This window comes from Equus quagga, chromosome 1 (assembly GCF_021613505.1).
Source record: "Equus quagga isolate Etosha38 chromosome 1, UCLA_HA_Equagga_1.0, whole genome shotgun sequence".
NCBI classification, from domain to species: Eukaryota; Metazoa; Chordata; class Mammalia; order Perissodactyla; family Equidae; genus Equus; species Equus quagga.
In genome coordinates, this window is record NC_060267.1 from 137,190,207 (window position 1) to 137,206,113 (window position 15,907).

Genomic DNA, 15,907 nt, shown 5'->3' on the forward strand with positions numbered 1-15,907 from the left:
TGGGACTACCCAAACGGGGTCGCCCTCCTTACTGTTAGTAGGTCAGGACTCACTCCCCGGGGGTAACGGGGACGCACGGGACTACGAGCGCCGGACACAGGCTCTGCCGCTGAGCAGCGGGCCAAGGGCTTCTTCGGGTGGCAGGACGGGCCGCAGCACTCGAGCTTGAGCGGGGAAAGGGAATGGAGGGCCAGGCAGGAGAAGCTGGGGCTGGTGCTCTGGGAGGGTGCCGGGGTAGGGGTCGGGCAGAAGGGGCGGCGGACTCTCGAGCCGCGCCGGGCCTCACCGCTTGGGACCGCCAGGGAGCTCCGCGCTTCCGTGCGGGAGCCGACACACTCCCGGGGCGGGGCTGCGGCGGCCGTGCACGCGCGCGCACGCGTCGTGTGTCACGGGGCGGGGCGAGCGCGGCCAGGCGCTCCCGGCCTGGTGTCCTGTTTCCGCAGCCTTCGCCGCCTACCTTGCCCCGGCGCACCCCGGCCCGGCCCCATGTACCGCGCGCTGTACGCGTTCCGCTCAGCGGAGCCCAATGCTCTGGCGTTCGCCGCGGGCGAAACCTTTCTGGTGCTGGAACGCAGCAGCGCGCACTGGTGGCTGGCGGCGCGGGCGCGCAGTGGCGAGACGGGCTACGTGCCGCCCGCCTACCTGCGCCGCCTGCAGGTGAGTGTGCCCCTCCCCTGCCGGCCTCCGCGGCCCTAGACTGGGCCATCACGGGCTCTCAGGACCGACCCCGGAACCCCAGACCCAATAGGACCTCCAGCAGATAGGGATTTTGAGAACCTGACCCTGAGACCCCAGACCCACGAGGACTGGGACCCCAAGAGCCCGCACTGCCTCAGAAGACCAGGCCCTTGACAGCCAATTCTGAGGACTCTAGACCTATCAGAATTCTAACTCTGGGACTGAGACTCCTTGGGATTCCAGACCCATCGGGACCCAATATCTGAACGCCCCATCTCAACAGAATTCAAGAGTCAGCCCTTAGATTCCAGCACCACCGGATACTGACCAGTTCCCCAGATCTCTGAGACCTCAGATCCTTAATCGGCCCCTTTCTCGGATCCCCGGGATCCCATACTCTTGCCTCCCACTCTCAGATCCCCGGTTGGAGCCACTGCTTCCACCACTGAGACCCAGGCCACCTGGGACACCACTGTTTCCCCAACCATGCTCCATGTCCTCACTCCCCGACTTGGACCCTGAACCTGTAGACACCCCCATCCCCTAGATGACCCCCAAAGCTCTGAGACCTCAGTGTCATTTTCACTGCCATGTACTCAGCCACCCCCTAAGCTCTTCCTAAGACACTCCCCCACCCCCAACCGTCTCTGAACCGAGGATCCCAGCCCCTGCTGACACTCTCTGGCACTACCCTGCCCACCATCCCTCACAAGCCTCAGGCCCTGATTTTTCAGTCTTCCTTTCTCTGAAAGTGAAGGAGCTCCATTCCTCTTTGTCCCCAGCCTGGAGTGGGGGCTGCTCCCATTATGAGGAAGCAAGTCCTCCCTGTGGCTTCCCCTGGTCTGACTCTGGCCCCATTTCCTTCCAATGGAGGCTGCAGCCCCCGTTCCTGTTCCCCAAGAATAGTCCTGCTATGGGGGCTGGGGTGCAGTGTCTCCAGCTGGTCTATTCTGATCACTGGGAAGGAGGCCCGGGAGCCTCCAGGCCTGGCCTGTGCCAGACACCCTGGCCCCATCCTAGTCCCTACCCTTTAGGAAACATCCTTTTCCAGCCTGGTTCAGGACAAAAATAACAGGATAAATTTGGAGATGTCCTCTGGTCTTACCAGAGGGGATGGGCCCTGGGCCCTGGACCCTCAGCCTGATCTCATCTAGGAGTGCCTGGGGTGAGAGTGAGGAGCCCTGGACACCAGGGCTGCTGGTTCTGGAATGAGCGTGTCAGACCTAGCCTCTCTGGGGATGGGGGCTTTGGGAGGCCTCTGAGGAAAGTCTTACCTCTTCCCCAAGGGCCCATAAGGCCCCTCCCCCAGCCAGGGCCCTTGTGGCTGGGTGTTTGGGGAGGGCAGAGAGGCTACCATCTTCTCTATCTCTTGTTTGCTTTCTGCATATCTGCCTCTGTCTCAGTCTCCCTAACTCTCTCTGTATGTCTATGTCATTCTGACTCTCCACCTGTGTATGTCTCTTCCTTCTTCTGACTCTCTCCTCTGTCTCCGGCACTCAATTTCTTTCTGCGTTGTCTCCCTCTATGTGTCCCTCCCCCGCCCCTTCTTACTTTCTGTGTATGTGTGTCTTTCTCTTTCTCTCCCCTTTTCTGTCTGCTGTCTCCCTGCACTCTGGCACACCCCATGCTACCTGGAGAGCTTTGCTGACCTCTGTGTCCCTCTGTCTGCCCCCATCAGGGAAGCTTCTCAAACTTGCTCTGGAGTGACATCACATCAGTTCTGGGGCTCCTGTGTAGCCTAATGGACCATGTGTGCCAGGGACAGGGGAGGAGTGGAAGTGGCTGGTCCCACAGCTGCTACCCCTTACTCCCTACTCCATGCCAGGCAGGCTGGGTAGATTGGACCCTTGAGTTACTGGGCATGGCAATACAGAATCTGGGACAGGGACCAGGCCCTTCTTTCATATCTGTGCTTTGCCACACACACAGAACTGCTACTTCCTAGGGTAGATCTGGAAGATTCCTAGAACAACTTGAGGGGATGAGGGCTGGCAGCAGGGGTGGATAGAGGAGTTCCCTTTGGTCTATCCTCAGCTACCAGGGAATGCAGAAGGCTCTACGAGGACAGGGCTGTTCTGGAGTGTGACCTTGGTTTTGTGAAGGATCAGCAAGATCCAGAGTGATTTGTTAAGGGCTCCAGACAGTAGAGGCTCCCTGCTTGGCATCTCAGTCTAGGCTCTGAGCCAAGTCTGGGGATAGACTAGGTGTGTACTCTTGGCCTCAAGCTGAGGGTCTTTGGGCTGTGTTTTTCCTCTAGACTCCTGGTTTTCTGAGACGTTGTAGCTGAGAACCTCACTGTGGGGTAAAATCCTGAGCATGTCCCCGGTATGTAAAGTGGCCACATGGGGGCCACCCTGTGCCTCAGCTCCCTGAGTGGTGCAGTTTGAGAACCCCATTTCATATTCTAGGTCACATTCCATGTTTACATCTAGTATTCCAGGCTTTAGCTGTAGTGGTCTTCTGTCTGCCCTGGGCTCCATCCGGAGCTGGGTCTGGGCTCAGGACCCTCACTTGGCCCCTAAGTCTAACTGTCCATCCCTGCTCCCCCAGGGCCTGGAGCAGGATGTCCTCCAAGCCATTGACCGGGCCATTGAGGCTGTGCACAATGCAGCCATGCGGAATGGTGGCAAGTACAGCCTAGAGCAGCGTGGAGTCCTCCAGTGAGTGTGGGAGAGGGAATGGTCCTTCAGTGAGTACTGGAGATATGTGGAGGGCAGGATTGGGGGTTGTGCAGAGTGAAGTGGAGCGTGAGGGAGGTGGGAGGTGGAAGGGGCCTGAGCTGTCGTCGAGCATGTTGTAAGGTAATTTCCTCAGTAATCTCTTTGTCCCTCCATCAGGAAGCTGATCCACCACCGGAAAGAGACCCTGTCCCGCAGAGGCCCCTCAGCCTCCAGCCCTTCAGCTATGACCCCATCCACCAGTGACCACCATCTGGATGCTGCTGCTGCCAGGCAGCCCAATGGGGTGTGCCAAGCAGGGTTTGAGCGGCAGCACAGCCTGCCCAGTTCTGAGTATCTTGGTGTAGATGGAGGCCTCTACCAGGTACATGGTGAGAACATCCTGGAGAAGGGAGGTGGGTGAGACTTACGGCTTTGTCCACAGGCTCAAAGGGTACACTCGAGTCAGTGAGGCAGCCATAGCCTGCCCATGCTAAAAGCTCAGGGACCTAGCCAGGCTGGTACCCCAGATGGCAGCCTATCCTCCCAGATCCCACTTCTGCCTTCCTAGATCCCACCACAGCCTCGCAGAGCAGCACCTGCCACGCCACCCCCACCCGTGAAGCGCCGAGACCGTGACACCCTCGTGGCCTCAGGGAGCGGTGAGAAGGCAGGGTTTGGGGGAATCGAGGGGTGCACCCTGTACTTGGAATGGTTGTCCTACCTGTGTCAGGGAGTTGGGGACCCTAGGCTTGGGGGAAGATAGGGCATGTATTGGGGCAGTTGGGGGCTCTGGGCTTGGTGGGGAGGGTCCAGCAGAGGAAGTAGGCCCTGTCCTGGGAAACAGGGGCTCTGGGCTTGGAGGGGTAGGGGCCCCCAGGGAGCTTCCCCAGCATAGCATCCACTCTCTGCCCACAGGCGGCCGCAACACCACGCCCTCTGGGGGCAGTTCTGTGTCCAGCGGCTCCTCAGTCAGCAGCACCTCTCTTGATATGCTCTGTACTGGCTCCAGCTCATCTGAGCCAGGCCCCAGTTGTTCACCCACGCCCCCACCTGTGCCCCGCCGAGGCACCCATACCACTGTGTCCCAAGCTCAGCCCCCTCCGTCCAAAGTGCCAGCCCCCAAGCCTCCTACAGAGGAGGTAGCAGTTGATACAACCTCGGCCCCTGACAAGCTGGAGGCCCTGAGTGCGCTGAGCCTGGGGACCACAGAGGAGAAGGCAGTGGCTGAGACTGCTGTGCCCAGGACCATCGGGGCAGAGCTGATGGAGCTTGTGCGGAGAAACACCGGCCTGAGCCACGAGCTATGCCGCGTGGCCATTGGCGTCGTGGTGGGTCACATCCAGGCCTCCGTGCCGGCCATCTCACATGTCATGGAGCAGGTCCTCCTCTCGCTGGTAGAGGGCAAGGTGAGGGTGGGCAGCAGGGCCAGGGGCCTCCCCATCCTTGGCCGCCCTGCCGCCCCAACCCCCTTCCCACCCTCACACTGCATCCAGCCTTCACTTGACAGGTATCTCTTGAGCTCTAGCTCTGGGCCTTCATTGTGCTGGGTGCTGGGGACATTTGAGCCTATCCCTGAAGGAGAAAGGGAGGAAGAACATTCCAGGCAGAGGCTTAGCCTGGACCAGGGCCATGAGGCAAGACTGAGCTTGGCTCACAGGAGGATGTGGAACCAGACCAGCATGGCTGGAACACAAGGAGTGAGGGAGTAGGTGGTATGGGAGGAGGTGAGACCTAGGGCAGGTGACAGATGAGACCAGATGTGGGTAGCCAAGAGTTCTCTCTGGCTACAGGGAAGGAATGGACACAGAGCATGAGAGAGGGCAGTGCTTTGCTGGCCTTGGCAATGGATAGAAATGGGTGCTTCGAGAGCTGTGATGGAGGCCTAAGTGCTGACACAGGTGTGCATGAGGTGTGTGGGGGTGAGATCCTTTGCTGAGGTTGGAGTACTGGTCAGGGAGCAGGATTGGAGGGCAATGAGCCCAGTCTACACAAAGGGGGCCAGATGGGCCAGAGGTCCCTCCTTAGGGCTCCATCGCTCCTGCAGCTCTGATTTGGGGTTAGAGAGCAGTGGGGTCAATGGACTTGCCTGTGCTGGGCACGGCAGGCACTGCCTGGCCAGCAGGGTTCAAGGGGAACATGGGAGGTGGGTAGATGACAAGTCTGGTGCCTCTTTGTGTAGAATCGGAGGTTAGAGTCTCAGAGTCACATTCAGGCAGTGAGAGAGTCCATGGCCTTCCTCATGGAGGATGTTTATCCAGTTCTGGGATGAGAGGCAAGTTGGAAAACAGCCCACAGAAGGGTCTCACACAGAATCCTGTCCCAGGAGGTTATCAAGACTAGAGGGCAGTGGAGTTAGTTGGAGAGGGATGTAGAATTGGGCTGGTGCCCTTAGGAGCCTTGATGTAGAAGGATGGGCCATGGGAGCAGGTCTTTTGTAGGAGCTTGAGGGGGTGCACTAGGGAGGAGGGAAAAGAACTGGGGGCTGGTCCTCTCACAGGTCCTGGGAGGATGCTGACTAGGGGCAGTTCTCGTAGGTGAGGCCAGGAGCCCTTGCCTGACTCTGGCCTGGAGCTCATACCCCTGACCTCAGGGTCTGGGTTGAACTCCAGGCCTTGGGGACTTCCTGGAGAGAGTGCTGAGTCATGCCTCGTCCTCTCCCCCAGGACCTGAGCACTGCCCTGCCCTCAGGACAGGTCTGCCATGACCAGCAGCGGCTAGAGGTGATCTTTGCAGACTTGGCTCGGCGGAAGGACGATGCCCAGCAGCGCAGCTGGGCCCTGTATGAGGACGAGGGTGTTATCCGCTGCTACCTGGAGGAGCTGCTGCACATTCTGGTGCGGAGTGGGGGCCCAGAGGTGTCCCCCAGTATGTGGAGCATCAGCCCCCACCCTGCCCTATCCCTCTTTAATGTGCTCAGGAGTCTCCCATCCATGTTCTCAGCATGCTCACAAGTGGCTGCACAGCTCACAATGAGTAACTGTCCCATTTCCTCCTCCCCACAGACTGACGCAGACCCTGAAGTTTGCAAGAAAATGTGCAAGAGAAATGAATTCGAATCTGTCCTGGCTTTGGTGGCCTACTACCAAATGGTGTGTGCAAGACGGAGGAGAGGGGGCATGGAGGGACCTGGGTAGAGGTGGGGGTTCTGGGCGCTGAGCACACAGAGTCCCCTGCCAGGAGCACCGGGTGTCACTGCGGCTGCTGCTCCTCAAGTGCTTCGGTGCCATGTGCAGCCTGGACGCTGCCATCATCTCCACACTTTTGTCATCTGTGCTGCCTGTGGAGCTGGCGCGGGACATGCAGACAGACACGCAGGGTGAGGCAAAGGGGAGCTTCCTGCCATCTGGGGGGGGGTTCCCACCATCTGTAGCGGCTCTGATTGCCTGCCCTGCCTCTTCAGATCACCAGAAACTCTGTTACTCCGCCCTCATCCTGGCCATGGTCTTCTCCATGGGGGAGGCAGTGCCCTACGCACACTATGGTAAGAAGGCAGGTTGCCAGCTGACTGCAGAGAGCCCACAGCCAGCTGGAGTTGGCACCCATGGACTCAAGGCCTGGGGACCCACTGATCATAGCCTGACAGGGATATGGTGTCCCCAGGGCTCACAGAAACCCAGGGAGGCTGGGTGGTTGGGGGCGGGGGGTGTCAGGGCTGCAGACTTCCATATGTCCCTCTCCCAGAGCACCTGGGCACACCCTTCGCCCAGTTCCTGCTGAGCATTGTTGAGGATGGGCTGCCCTTGGATACCACAGAGCAGCTTCCAGATCTCTGCATGAACCTGCTTCTGGCTCTCAACTTGCACCTGGCAGGTGGGGATGGGGCCCGGCGGGAGGTGGCTGACCAGCTAGGGGGGCTCTCCAGGCTTAGCACCTGTGCTCTTGTCTACACCCGTGTTCTTCCTCAGCCCCTGACCAGAATGTCATCATGGCTGCCCTGAGCAAACATGCCAATGTCAAGGTCTTCTCCGAGAAGCTGCTGTTGCTCCTGAACAGAGGGGGTGAGGGCCAGGAATCTGCGCAGTGCCACTTTGATATCATGTGACTCCATGACCCCCAAAACTCCCTGGGATGACTCTGGGCCCCCCATGAGTACCACATGACCCCTCTTCCCCCACCCCTTAGATGACCCTGTGCGCATCTTCAAACATGAGCCACAGCCACCGCACTCCATCCTTAAGTTCCTGCAGGATGTGTTCGCTAGCCCTGCCACGGCTGCCATCTTCTACCACACAGACATGATGGCGCTCATCGACATCACTGTACGGCACATTGCGGACCTGTCACCTGGAGACAAGGTGCCTGGAGGTGGCTGCAATGGTGATGGTAGCTGTGTAGAAACTGAAACAAAATGGGGGGATATGACACTGAATGGAGACGAGGGACAGGGGCACTGCTGGAGCCAGGTAAGTGTGGGAGGCTGCTCAGAAACCATGACAGGTGTGCCAAGAGTCAAAGGAGCCAGGCATGAGGTGATCTGGGGCTGGGCTGTCTGCAGAAAGCTGAAGTGGAGGGAGTGGTAGGAGGGGAGGAGAGAAGAAGTGGAGTTTACACAAAGCCTTGGGAAGTTGTGATCTCTTCTCAGAGGAAGGGGAAGTGATCTGATTAACATCCTGAATGTAGTGTAGACTGTATGAGAGCACAGTGGAAGCAGGAGGCTGGTGAGGAAGCAGCTGTAGCTGTCCAGGGGGCCTGGGTGGGGTCGGGAGAGGCTGTGGCAGTGGGAGAAGAGGTCGGGTTTGAGTGTGTTGGAAGCAGGTCTGGCAGGGCTTGTGGCTAGCTTTGTCTTGAGCACCCAGGTGGATGAAGTGCTGATTGCTGAGGCAGGGAAGAACTTTTGGCGGGAAAATAGAATTGTGTTTTGATGTGTCAAGATTGAGAAGATGCCTGCTAGACATCCAGGTACAGAGGGTGTCAGGGAAGCAGTGGGATGTGAATCAGGACTGGAAAGGAAACAAGACGGATGGGTTAGAAGGAAGCTCAGGCCTCAGCCCAGGCAAAGTAGGAACAAGTAAGGAGAAACCCAGGAGAAAACCCAAGAAAGCAGGAGTCCGAAGCTATGTGTTTGGAGAAGGAGGAAGATGAGTCATCTCCACAGGTAGGAGCCTGAGTAAGATGAGGGCTGAGCATTGGCCACTGGATTTGCCACACAGAAGCTGTGGTGACTGAAAAGCAATGTCAATGGAGTGGAAGGAAGACAGTCCAGTTGGAAAGTTTAAGAGAATTTGAAGTTGGAGGGGAGTGGCAATGAGGGGGAAGTGGAAGCAGTAAATGGAGATAACACTTGGAGTTTTTTTGTGGAGGAGAACAGAAAAAGGGAGGTGTGGGTCACTGGAGGGAGATGTGGGGTCAGGGAGACTGTTTTAAAGGTGGGAGATGCTGGTGCACGTCTCTGAGCCAGAGGGAATGATCCAGTAAGCGTAGAGGAATGGCGAACGTGTTAGGGAGAGTGGGCCACTGCAGGAGTCAAGTAGATCAGGCAGCGGGGAAGGGTCCAGCACCGTGTGGAGTGATGGTCCCTGACAGGAGCCAGAGCAGTTCATTGTGGTGGAGACAGGTAAGGTGTGGGTGCTGAGAGGGGAAGACAGGGTTTCTTAAAGATTGCTTGTTTTCTCCATGAAGCAGAAGGCCAGCTGACCCAGAAGTTTAAGTTTGGAAAATGGAGAGAACGTGGGTAATGGTCCTTTAAGGGAGAGTGAACACAGCAGAGAAAAGTGGTAGAGTCCCAGGCAGTGCCTCGCGCCCATTTGTGGTTTGTGGCAGGGAATGAAGTTCAGGCCTGCGCATGGCTCTACTTAGACACTGGGGTTTGATTTGCACGCGCTTTGGTCTGATCAGGGTTGGGAGTTAGTAGAGTGATGCTACCTAAGGAAGGTTTTGGTATTGACTCCTGTAATCATAGGTAAAGAGAGGAATGAGTGATGGTGAGGGGGCAAACAGAGAAATGCTGGGGTCGGGTCAGTGGATTGGGCCTCCCGGTGAGGAACGGGAGCAGCTTGGGTGTCAGATTGGAGGGGCTGTTGGAGCTGTCCAAGCCAGAGGGGTTGGCAGTGGGGAGGCAGTGTTGGAGATGGATTCAGGGCATCTATACAAGGTAAGATGGCCAGGTCTTAGGAATGGATTGGATGTTGGGTGTGCAGAGAGAGAGCTGTCAAAGAAGACACCTCTGTTTCTGGCTTGTGTATTTGAATGGACAGCAGTGCTCTTTATTAAGATGAAGAACATGAGAAAGCCTTCAGCTTTGGGAAGATGGAGAAGATCATGAGTTTGATGGTGGATATATAGGTTTGAGGGCTCTTTGAGATATGCAGGAGATGATAAGTGGGCAGTTGGATATTCTCATCTGGAACTCACCAGAGAGGTCTAGGCAAGAGGTATGAGTGTGGGTCACCATTTGAAGCTATGGGTGTGAATGAGATCTTCCAGGGTGAAACGATAAAGTGAGAAGCAGAGGGCCTCTGACTATAGGCAGTGGCACCGTGGGGCCAAGCATTAAAGGATGGGCAGGGACTCGCTGCTTCCCCTTGCCACCTCTCTGAGCTAGGACTTCCCTGGGCCAGCCACATTCTGGATCTGTGTCTGGGATGATTCATTCATTCACTTACTTATTCAACAACTATTGAAGACCAGGTACATGTGCCAGGTACATTCTGGGTGCTGGGGGTGCAACCCTGATCTTCAGTGGTGTGAGGTGGTCCCCAGCCCTGGGGTCCATGTGGCTGCCGTGAGGGAATAGTGGCCTGTCCCTGGCTGGTGGCAGTCACAGTCCCTCCCTGGGGTCCCTGAGCTTGCCTGCTCTTCCCACAGCTGCGCATGGAGTACCTCTCCCTGATGCATGCTGTGGTCCGCTCCACGCCCTACCTGCAGCACCGCCACCGGCTGCCCGACCTGCAGGCCACATTACGACGCATCCTGACCGAGGAGGAAGCCTCGCCCCAGTGCCAGATGGACCGCATGATTGTCCGAGAGATGTGCAAGGAATTCCCAGTGTTGGGCGAGACCCCCAGCTAGCACCTTCCTCTCCTCCCTTCCCTGCAGCCCTGGGCAGAGTGCAGGGGACTTGGAGGCTTGGCCCTAAGAATGTTTTGCACTGACAGTGTGAGCGGAGGTGATGGTGGACGGGAGCTGAGCAGGGCCCCCACCTGAAGTAGAGCTAATGCAAGGGGCCAAGTGCAGGACTGGGGACCACACTCTGGGAGCTATGCTGGGGCGAGGGGAATGTTTGAGCCAAAGCCCCTCCATCTCCCGGTAGGCTGCCTCTTCAGCATGCCCCCCTCCCAACACACACATGCACAGAGTCCTGCTGCTGCTGCTCCAGGCTGGGCCAGAGCCCCCATCCCCACCCTGCCTGGTCTGTGTCTTGGGCCTCAGCAAGCCATGTCCTTGGGATGAGGGGGGGGCATCTTCCGCCAGCTCTGTTCTTTGCCTTAGCTTTGCAGTGAGTGCTGCTCATGTGCTCTCCCCACCCCTGCTCCCTGTGGGGGTCGCTGCCCCTCACTCCCACCCCCAGGAGTCTTGGCCAAGCTGCTGCTTTGAAGGCAGAATCTTGGAAACAAACCATCCATCCTGGAGCCTCACAGAATAGGGTGATGGCACTGAGAAAGCCAATGACAGAATCTATTTTCTCTGTAAAAATGTAGACTGAAAAGCCATGTATATTGTTCTACATGCTGCAGCTCACCTTTGGAAATAAATCACAGGCATCTGGAAACAGGCTTCCCTATATGGTTCTGTGTGGTGGTGGGAGAGGTTGGGGCGCCGGGGCCTCAAGACCTCACTAGCTTGCCCTGACCTCTCCTGTGTGAGGAGGTGATAGTCCCTGACAGGCCTGTCCATCAAGGTCCCTTGAGCCCTGTTCCAGCCTCTCTTCCCTGAGTTCCCACTTCTCCTGGGCCACACCTGAGTGCCGTGGTCCATCTGCAAGTGACTTACGTCCAGGCTTCATTTACATCTTTCTTTGCCTTGAATGCCATCTCCCCGCTGTTGAAACCCTAAGACCCTCCCTCAGTGTTCTCAAATGAATCAGGCCCTGCCCTAGCCCTAGGCTCCCTAACTGCCTAGGCCCTTCCCAGCTCTGTTTCCCTTCCTCATTTGTCATTGGGCCCAATAAGATACCCTCATTTTGCAGCCTCAGCAGAGATGTGGTAATTACTGTAGAGCAAAGAGAGTATCTCAACAAGTGTGGGGTTAGATTTGCACTACTGTTTGAGGGGAATTAGGGGCCAACATTTGGCAAAAACTTCATTTTCCTTGTGGGCTTCTAAGACAACAAAGACTCTTGCCATAAGTGGGAGAGAAGAGTCAGGAACCTACAGGCAGACACAAGTCTGAAGTAGTTTTCATCAGTTCCCTTCATTTTTTGCCTAAGACGATCTCATCAGATGATTCCACACATCCAGAATCATTGATACTCTGACTTCCAGTCATGACTTTTCCTTTCTCATTGGGCTGCTGAAGGCAGAGGGCTGTTATTCTCCCAGCAAGACTATGGAAAGGCCAGGGCTGCGGTGGGGTCCCCAGGAAACAGGTCCTCAGGAAGCTGAGGCAGGAACACTTGATGGAGCCCATGGGAGTGAAGCACAGGAGGCTGATGGAGAGATGTCCTTTCTTAACTATTGACTCTTTGAGAAGGTTAAGCACACAGGCTCACCTGGACCTGAGGAGAGGATGACAAAATGGCTCCCAGTAAAGCTCTGTGTGGCACAACCTGTCACTCCTCTTCATCCTGGAGGCATTCTGCCTCCTCTTTCACATTCAGAATCAATGACATTAACTTCAGTCGTGACTCTTTTCTCATTGGAGTGCTGAAGGCAGACAACCATGAGTCTCCTCCTGAGACAGGGTAATTCAGTGAAAAGCACAAGTCCTCAGGAAGCTGAGGCAGAACATTTGACGGCCTCTGTGTCTTGCTCTGTTCCCTGTTATGATGCACACACTGACCTTGTGGGAAGAGCAGGGCTGTGCTGTGCCATCTGTCCCAGTCCCAGCACCTATGAGAAAGCGTGGCCCCATAGCAGGAGGATCAGAAGCCCCTGCTGCTTCTGCACAGTTTTCCAAGGGGGCCCTTGCACATGTTTGTAAGGGATACAGGAGGCCCAGCTGATGAAGTCAAATAAATGCTGGCCCCTGGCAGCAAACAGATGCTCTGTGAGGGTCCAGGAGTCTGGGACCCCCTTAGCAAATCCTTTGCTGATGGTCTCACAACACGGAATTATAACCACAAATGAAAATGATGATTAGCCAGAGAATTCCTCAGGGAGGGGACTGTTTGAGAAAACACCTTTTTGGCTGCTTGGAAGGATGGTAGACATAGGATGTAGCTAGGCAGGAAAAGGGCAAAGAAAGGAGAGTGGGTGGGGTTGAAGGGAAAAAATTCAAGAAATTTTGAGGGGCAATGAGGGAAAAGGGTTTGGGCTGACCTCTGGGCTCGAAAAGTTGCCTAAAGGTGCTGGCACCATGTCTGTGGGACATGCCCGCTGGACCACAGGCTGCACATGCATAAGGCAACTCCACGGTAAGGAGTTGACTGAAGATCACCCGCCTGCTCAGTCCTCAAAAGATACAGACTGAGGGGGTGGGCTCCATGGCCAAGTGGTTAAGTTCACGTGCTCTGCTTCAGCAGCCCACGGATTTGCAGGTTCAGATCCTGGGCATGGACGTAGCACTGCTCATCAAGCCATGCTGAGGCAGCATCACACACAACAGAACTAGAAGGACCTACAACTAGGATATACAACTATGTAGTGGGGGGCTTTAGGGAGAAGAAGGAAAGAAAAAGATTGGCAACAGATGTTAGCTCAGGGCCAATCTTAAAAAAAAAAAAAAAAGATACAGACTGAAGCTCCAAGTAGGTGAGGACAATCTTCTTTTTCTCTTCTTTTTATGGGAGAGTAACATACTATGAAAAGTATAGTATGTAGGGACTGGCCCCGTGGCCAAGTGGTTAAGTTCACGTGCTCCTGTTTGGTGGCCCAGGGTTTCGCCAGTTCGGATCCTGGGCGCAGACATGGCACCACTCGTCAAGCCACGCTGAGGCAGCATCCCACATGGTACAACCAGAGGCACTCACAACTAGAATATACAACTATGTACCGGGGGGCTTTAGGGGAAGAAGAAGAAAAAAAAAGATTGGCAACAGATGTTAGCTCAGGTGCCAATCTTTAAAAAAAAAAAATGTACAGTATGCAAAGAATACAGCTTAATGGATTATGACAGAGAATGCCAAGATAACCCCCACCCCAGTCAAGAAATAGAGTATCACCAGTCCCCAAAGCCCACTTGTGCATGCCCTCTAATCACTGACTCCCTCTTCCTTCCTAGAGGTAGTTGCAGATAAGTTTTGCCTGTTTTTGAACTTAATGTAAATGGAATCATAGAGTATAAACTCATGTGTCTGGCTGCTTCACTCACCATTAAGTTTTTGAGATTCGTTCAAGTCATAGTATGTGGTTGCAGTTTGTTCATTCCCAATGTTGTGGGTTATACCCTCATTTATCCACTGTTGATGACTTTCCAGTTGTTTCCAATTTTTTTCTATTACAAATAGTGTTCTCAGGAGCATTGTACGTGTCTTCTTAAACATTTGCATTGTACTGGGGGTATATCTCAAGAGTAGAATTGCAGGGTCACAGGCAGATACTGCCAAATAGTTTTCCAAAGTAGTTGTACCAATGTACGCTCCTCGAGTAGTGCTGAGAGTTCCAGCTCTTCCATATCTTTCCCAAAACTTAGTGTTGTCAGTTATTTTTATTTTAGTCATTCTGGTTGAGTATAGTAGTATTTATTTTTAAATTTGCATTTCACTGGATGACTAAAGAGGTTGAGTGCCTTTTCATTAGTTTACTGGCTACGTAGATCTTGCCTTTTGTGAAGCACCTGTTCAAATCTCTTGCCCTTCCATCTACTGGGTTGTCTATCTTTTATTGATTTGTAGTATGTCCTCAAGATATAAGTCCTTGGATTCCATATCTTACAATACCTTCTCCCACTGTTAATGTTGTCTTTTGATGAAAGGAAGTTCTTTAATATAATCCAATTTTTCAAGATTTTCCTTTATGGTTAGTGCATTTTGTGTCCTGTTAAAAAAATCTTTGCTTAAAGTCATGAAGAGCTTCTGTGTCCTCTTCTAAAAGCTGTGTTGTCTTTCCTTTCATGTTCAGATGTCAAATCTATCTGGTACTGATTATATGGATAGTATAAAGTAGGGGTCTCATTTAACTTTCTCCACATGGATATCCAACTGATCCAGCACCATTTATTGAAAAGCCCATCCTTCTTCATGTTGGCTCTTAAGAGCCACCCTTCTCAAAATTGAAGTCTCCCTCAGCTTTAGGCCTCTCTCTGGATTTTGTTCCATTGGTCTGTCTATTTCTGCACCAGCACCACACAGTCTTGATTTTTGTTGCTTTCTTGATATCCAGTAGAGGAAGTTGTCCTCGTACTTTGGTTTTCTTTAAAACTGTCTTGGGTATTCCTCATCCTCATACATTTTAGGATATAGTTTGTCAGTTTACACACACATACATAATAACATCTACTGGTATTTTTATCGGAGTTGCATTGAATCCGTATATCAATTTGGGAAGAATTGGCATCTTTAAAATATTGAATCTTGCAATGCTTGTACATAGTTTTTCACTCCATTTATGTCTTTATTTCTTTCAATAGTGTTTTTATAGTGTGTGTGTGTGTGTGTGTGAAAAGTCGTTGTACACCTTTCATTAGATTTATTCCTGGCATTTGATTTTACCTAATGCTATTGTAAATGGCATTATTTATTTATTTTTTGAGGAAGATTAGCCCTGAACTATCATCTGCTGCCAATCCTCCTCTTTTCTTTTGCTGAGGAAGACTGGCCCTGAGCTAACATCCACGCCCATCTCCCTCTACTTTATATATGGGATGCCTGCCACAGCATGGCTTGACAAGCGGTGTGTAGGTTTGCACCCAGGATCTGAACCAGTGAATCCTGGGCTGCTGAAGTGGAATGTGAGAACTCAACTGCTGCACCACCAGGCCAGCCCCGTAAATGGCATTATTTTTAAATTTTTTAATTTTCTAACTGTTGCTGATATATAGAAATTACAACTGATTTTTATATATTGACCTTGTGTCCAATGACTTTGCTAAACTCACTCCAACAACTTATCTATAGGTTCTTTTGGATCTTTTACATACACAATCTTGTTGCCTGTGAATGAGTTTTATTTTTTCCTTTCCAATTCTCATAACTTTTTATTATTTTTCTTGCTTTACTGCACTGGCTAGGCCCTCCAATATAATATTAGGCTTGTGGTCATGAATGTAAAATGTTTTTCTCTAACAATGCTCTGCTGGTCCAGAAATGAGGAATATACAAATAGTCTATTTTAACTGAGGTTAGATTTTACCCCAGCCAGTCAGTCTAAGAAGAGCAGGGCAGGAGAGTCGTTATAGCACCGATTCTATAAGGCTAATAGTAAAGGTAAGGAACTGAGGAGGTGATGAATGATGGATTGGAGATCTCAGTGAAATCAAAGAACCGTTGGATAATTGAGCTGGGCGAGTTGGCCAGATCTTCTGGCCTGCTCTCC

The 15,907-nt window shown here is 53.4% G+C and overlaps 1 protein-coding gene across 2 annotated transcripts; it reads left to right on the plus strand.

The window, feature by feature from the left end:
• The first annotated feature begins 283 nt into the window (after positions 1-283).
• NCKIPSD (NCK interacting protein with SH3 domain) lies at positions 284-11,039 on the plus strand. Of its 2 annotated transcripts, XM_046639895.1 has the most exons (13): positions 293-657; positions 3,229-3,338; positions 3,516-3,720; positions 3,907-3,997; positions 4,254-4,744; positions 6,002-6,172; positions 6,341-6,427; positions 6,516-6,654; positions 6,739-6,819; positions 7,020-7,148; positions 7,244-7,336; positions 7,461-7,633; positions 10,143-11,039. In XM_046639895.1, exons 1-13 carry the CDS (start codon positions 487-489, stop codon positions 10,344-10,346), a joined length of 2,145 nt encoding a protein of 714 aa, XP_046495851.1. In that variant the 5' UTR covers positions 293-486; the 3' UTR covers positions 10,347-11,039. The 2 variants fall into 2 exon arrangements, with proteins under 2 accessions (XP_046495844.1, XP_046495851.1); XM_046639888.1 differs by having other exon boundaries at positions 284-657; positions 7,461-10,280.
• The last annotated feature ends 4,868 nt before the right edge of the window (positions 11,040-15,907 follow it).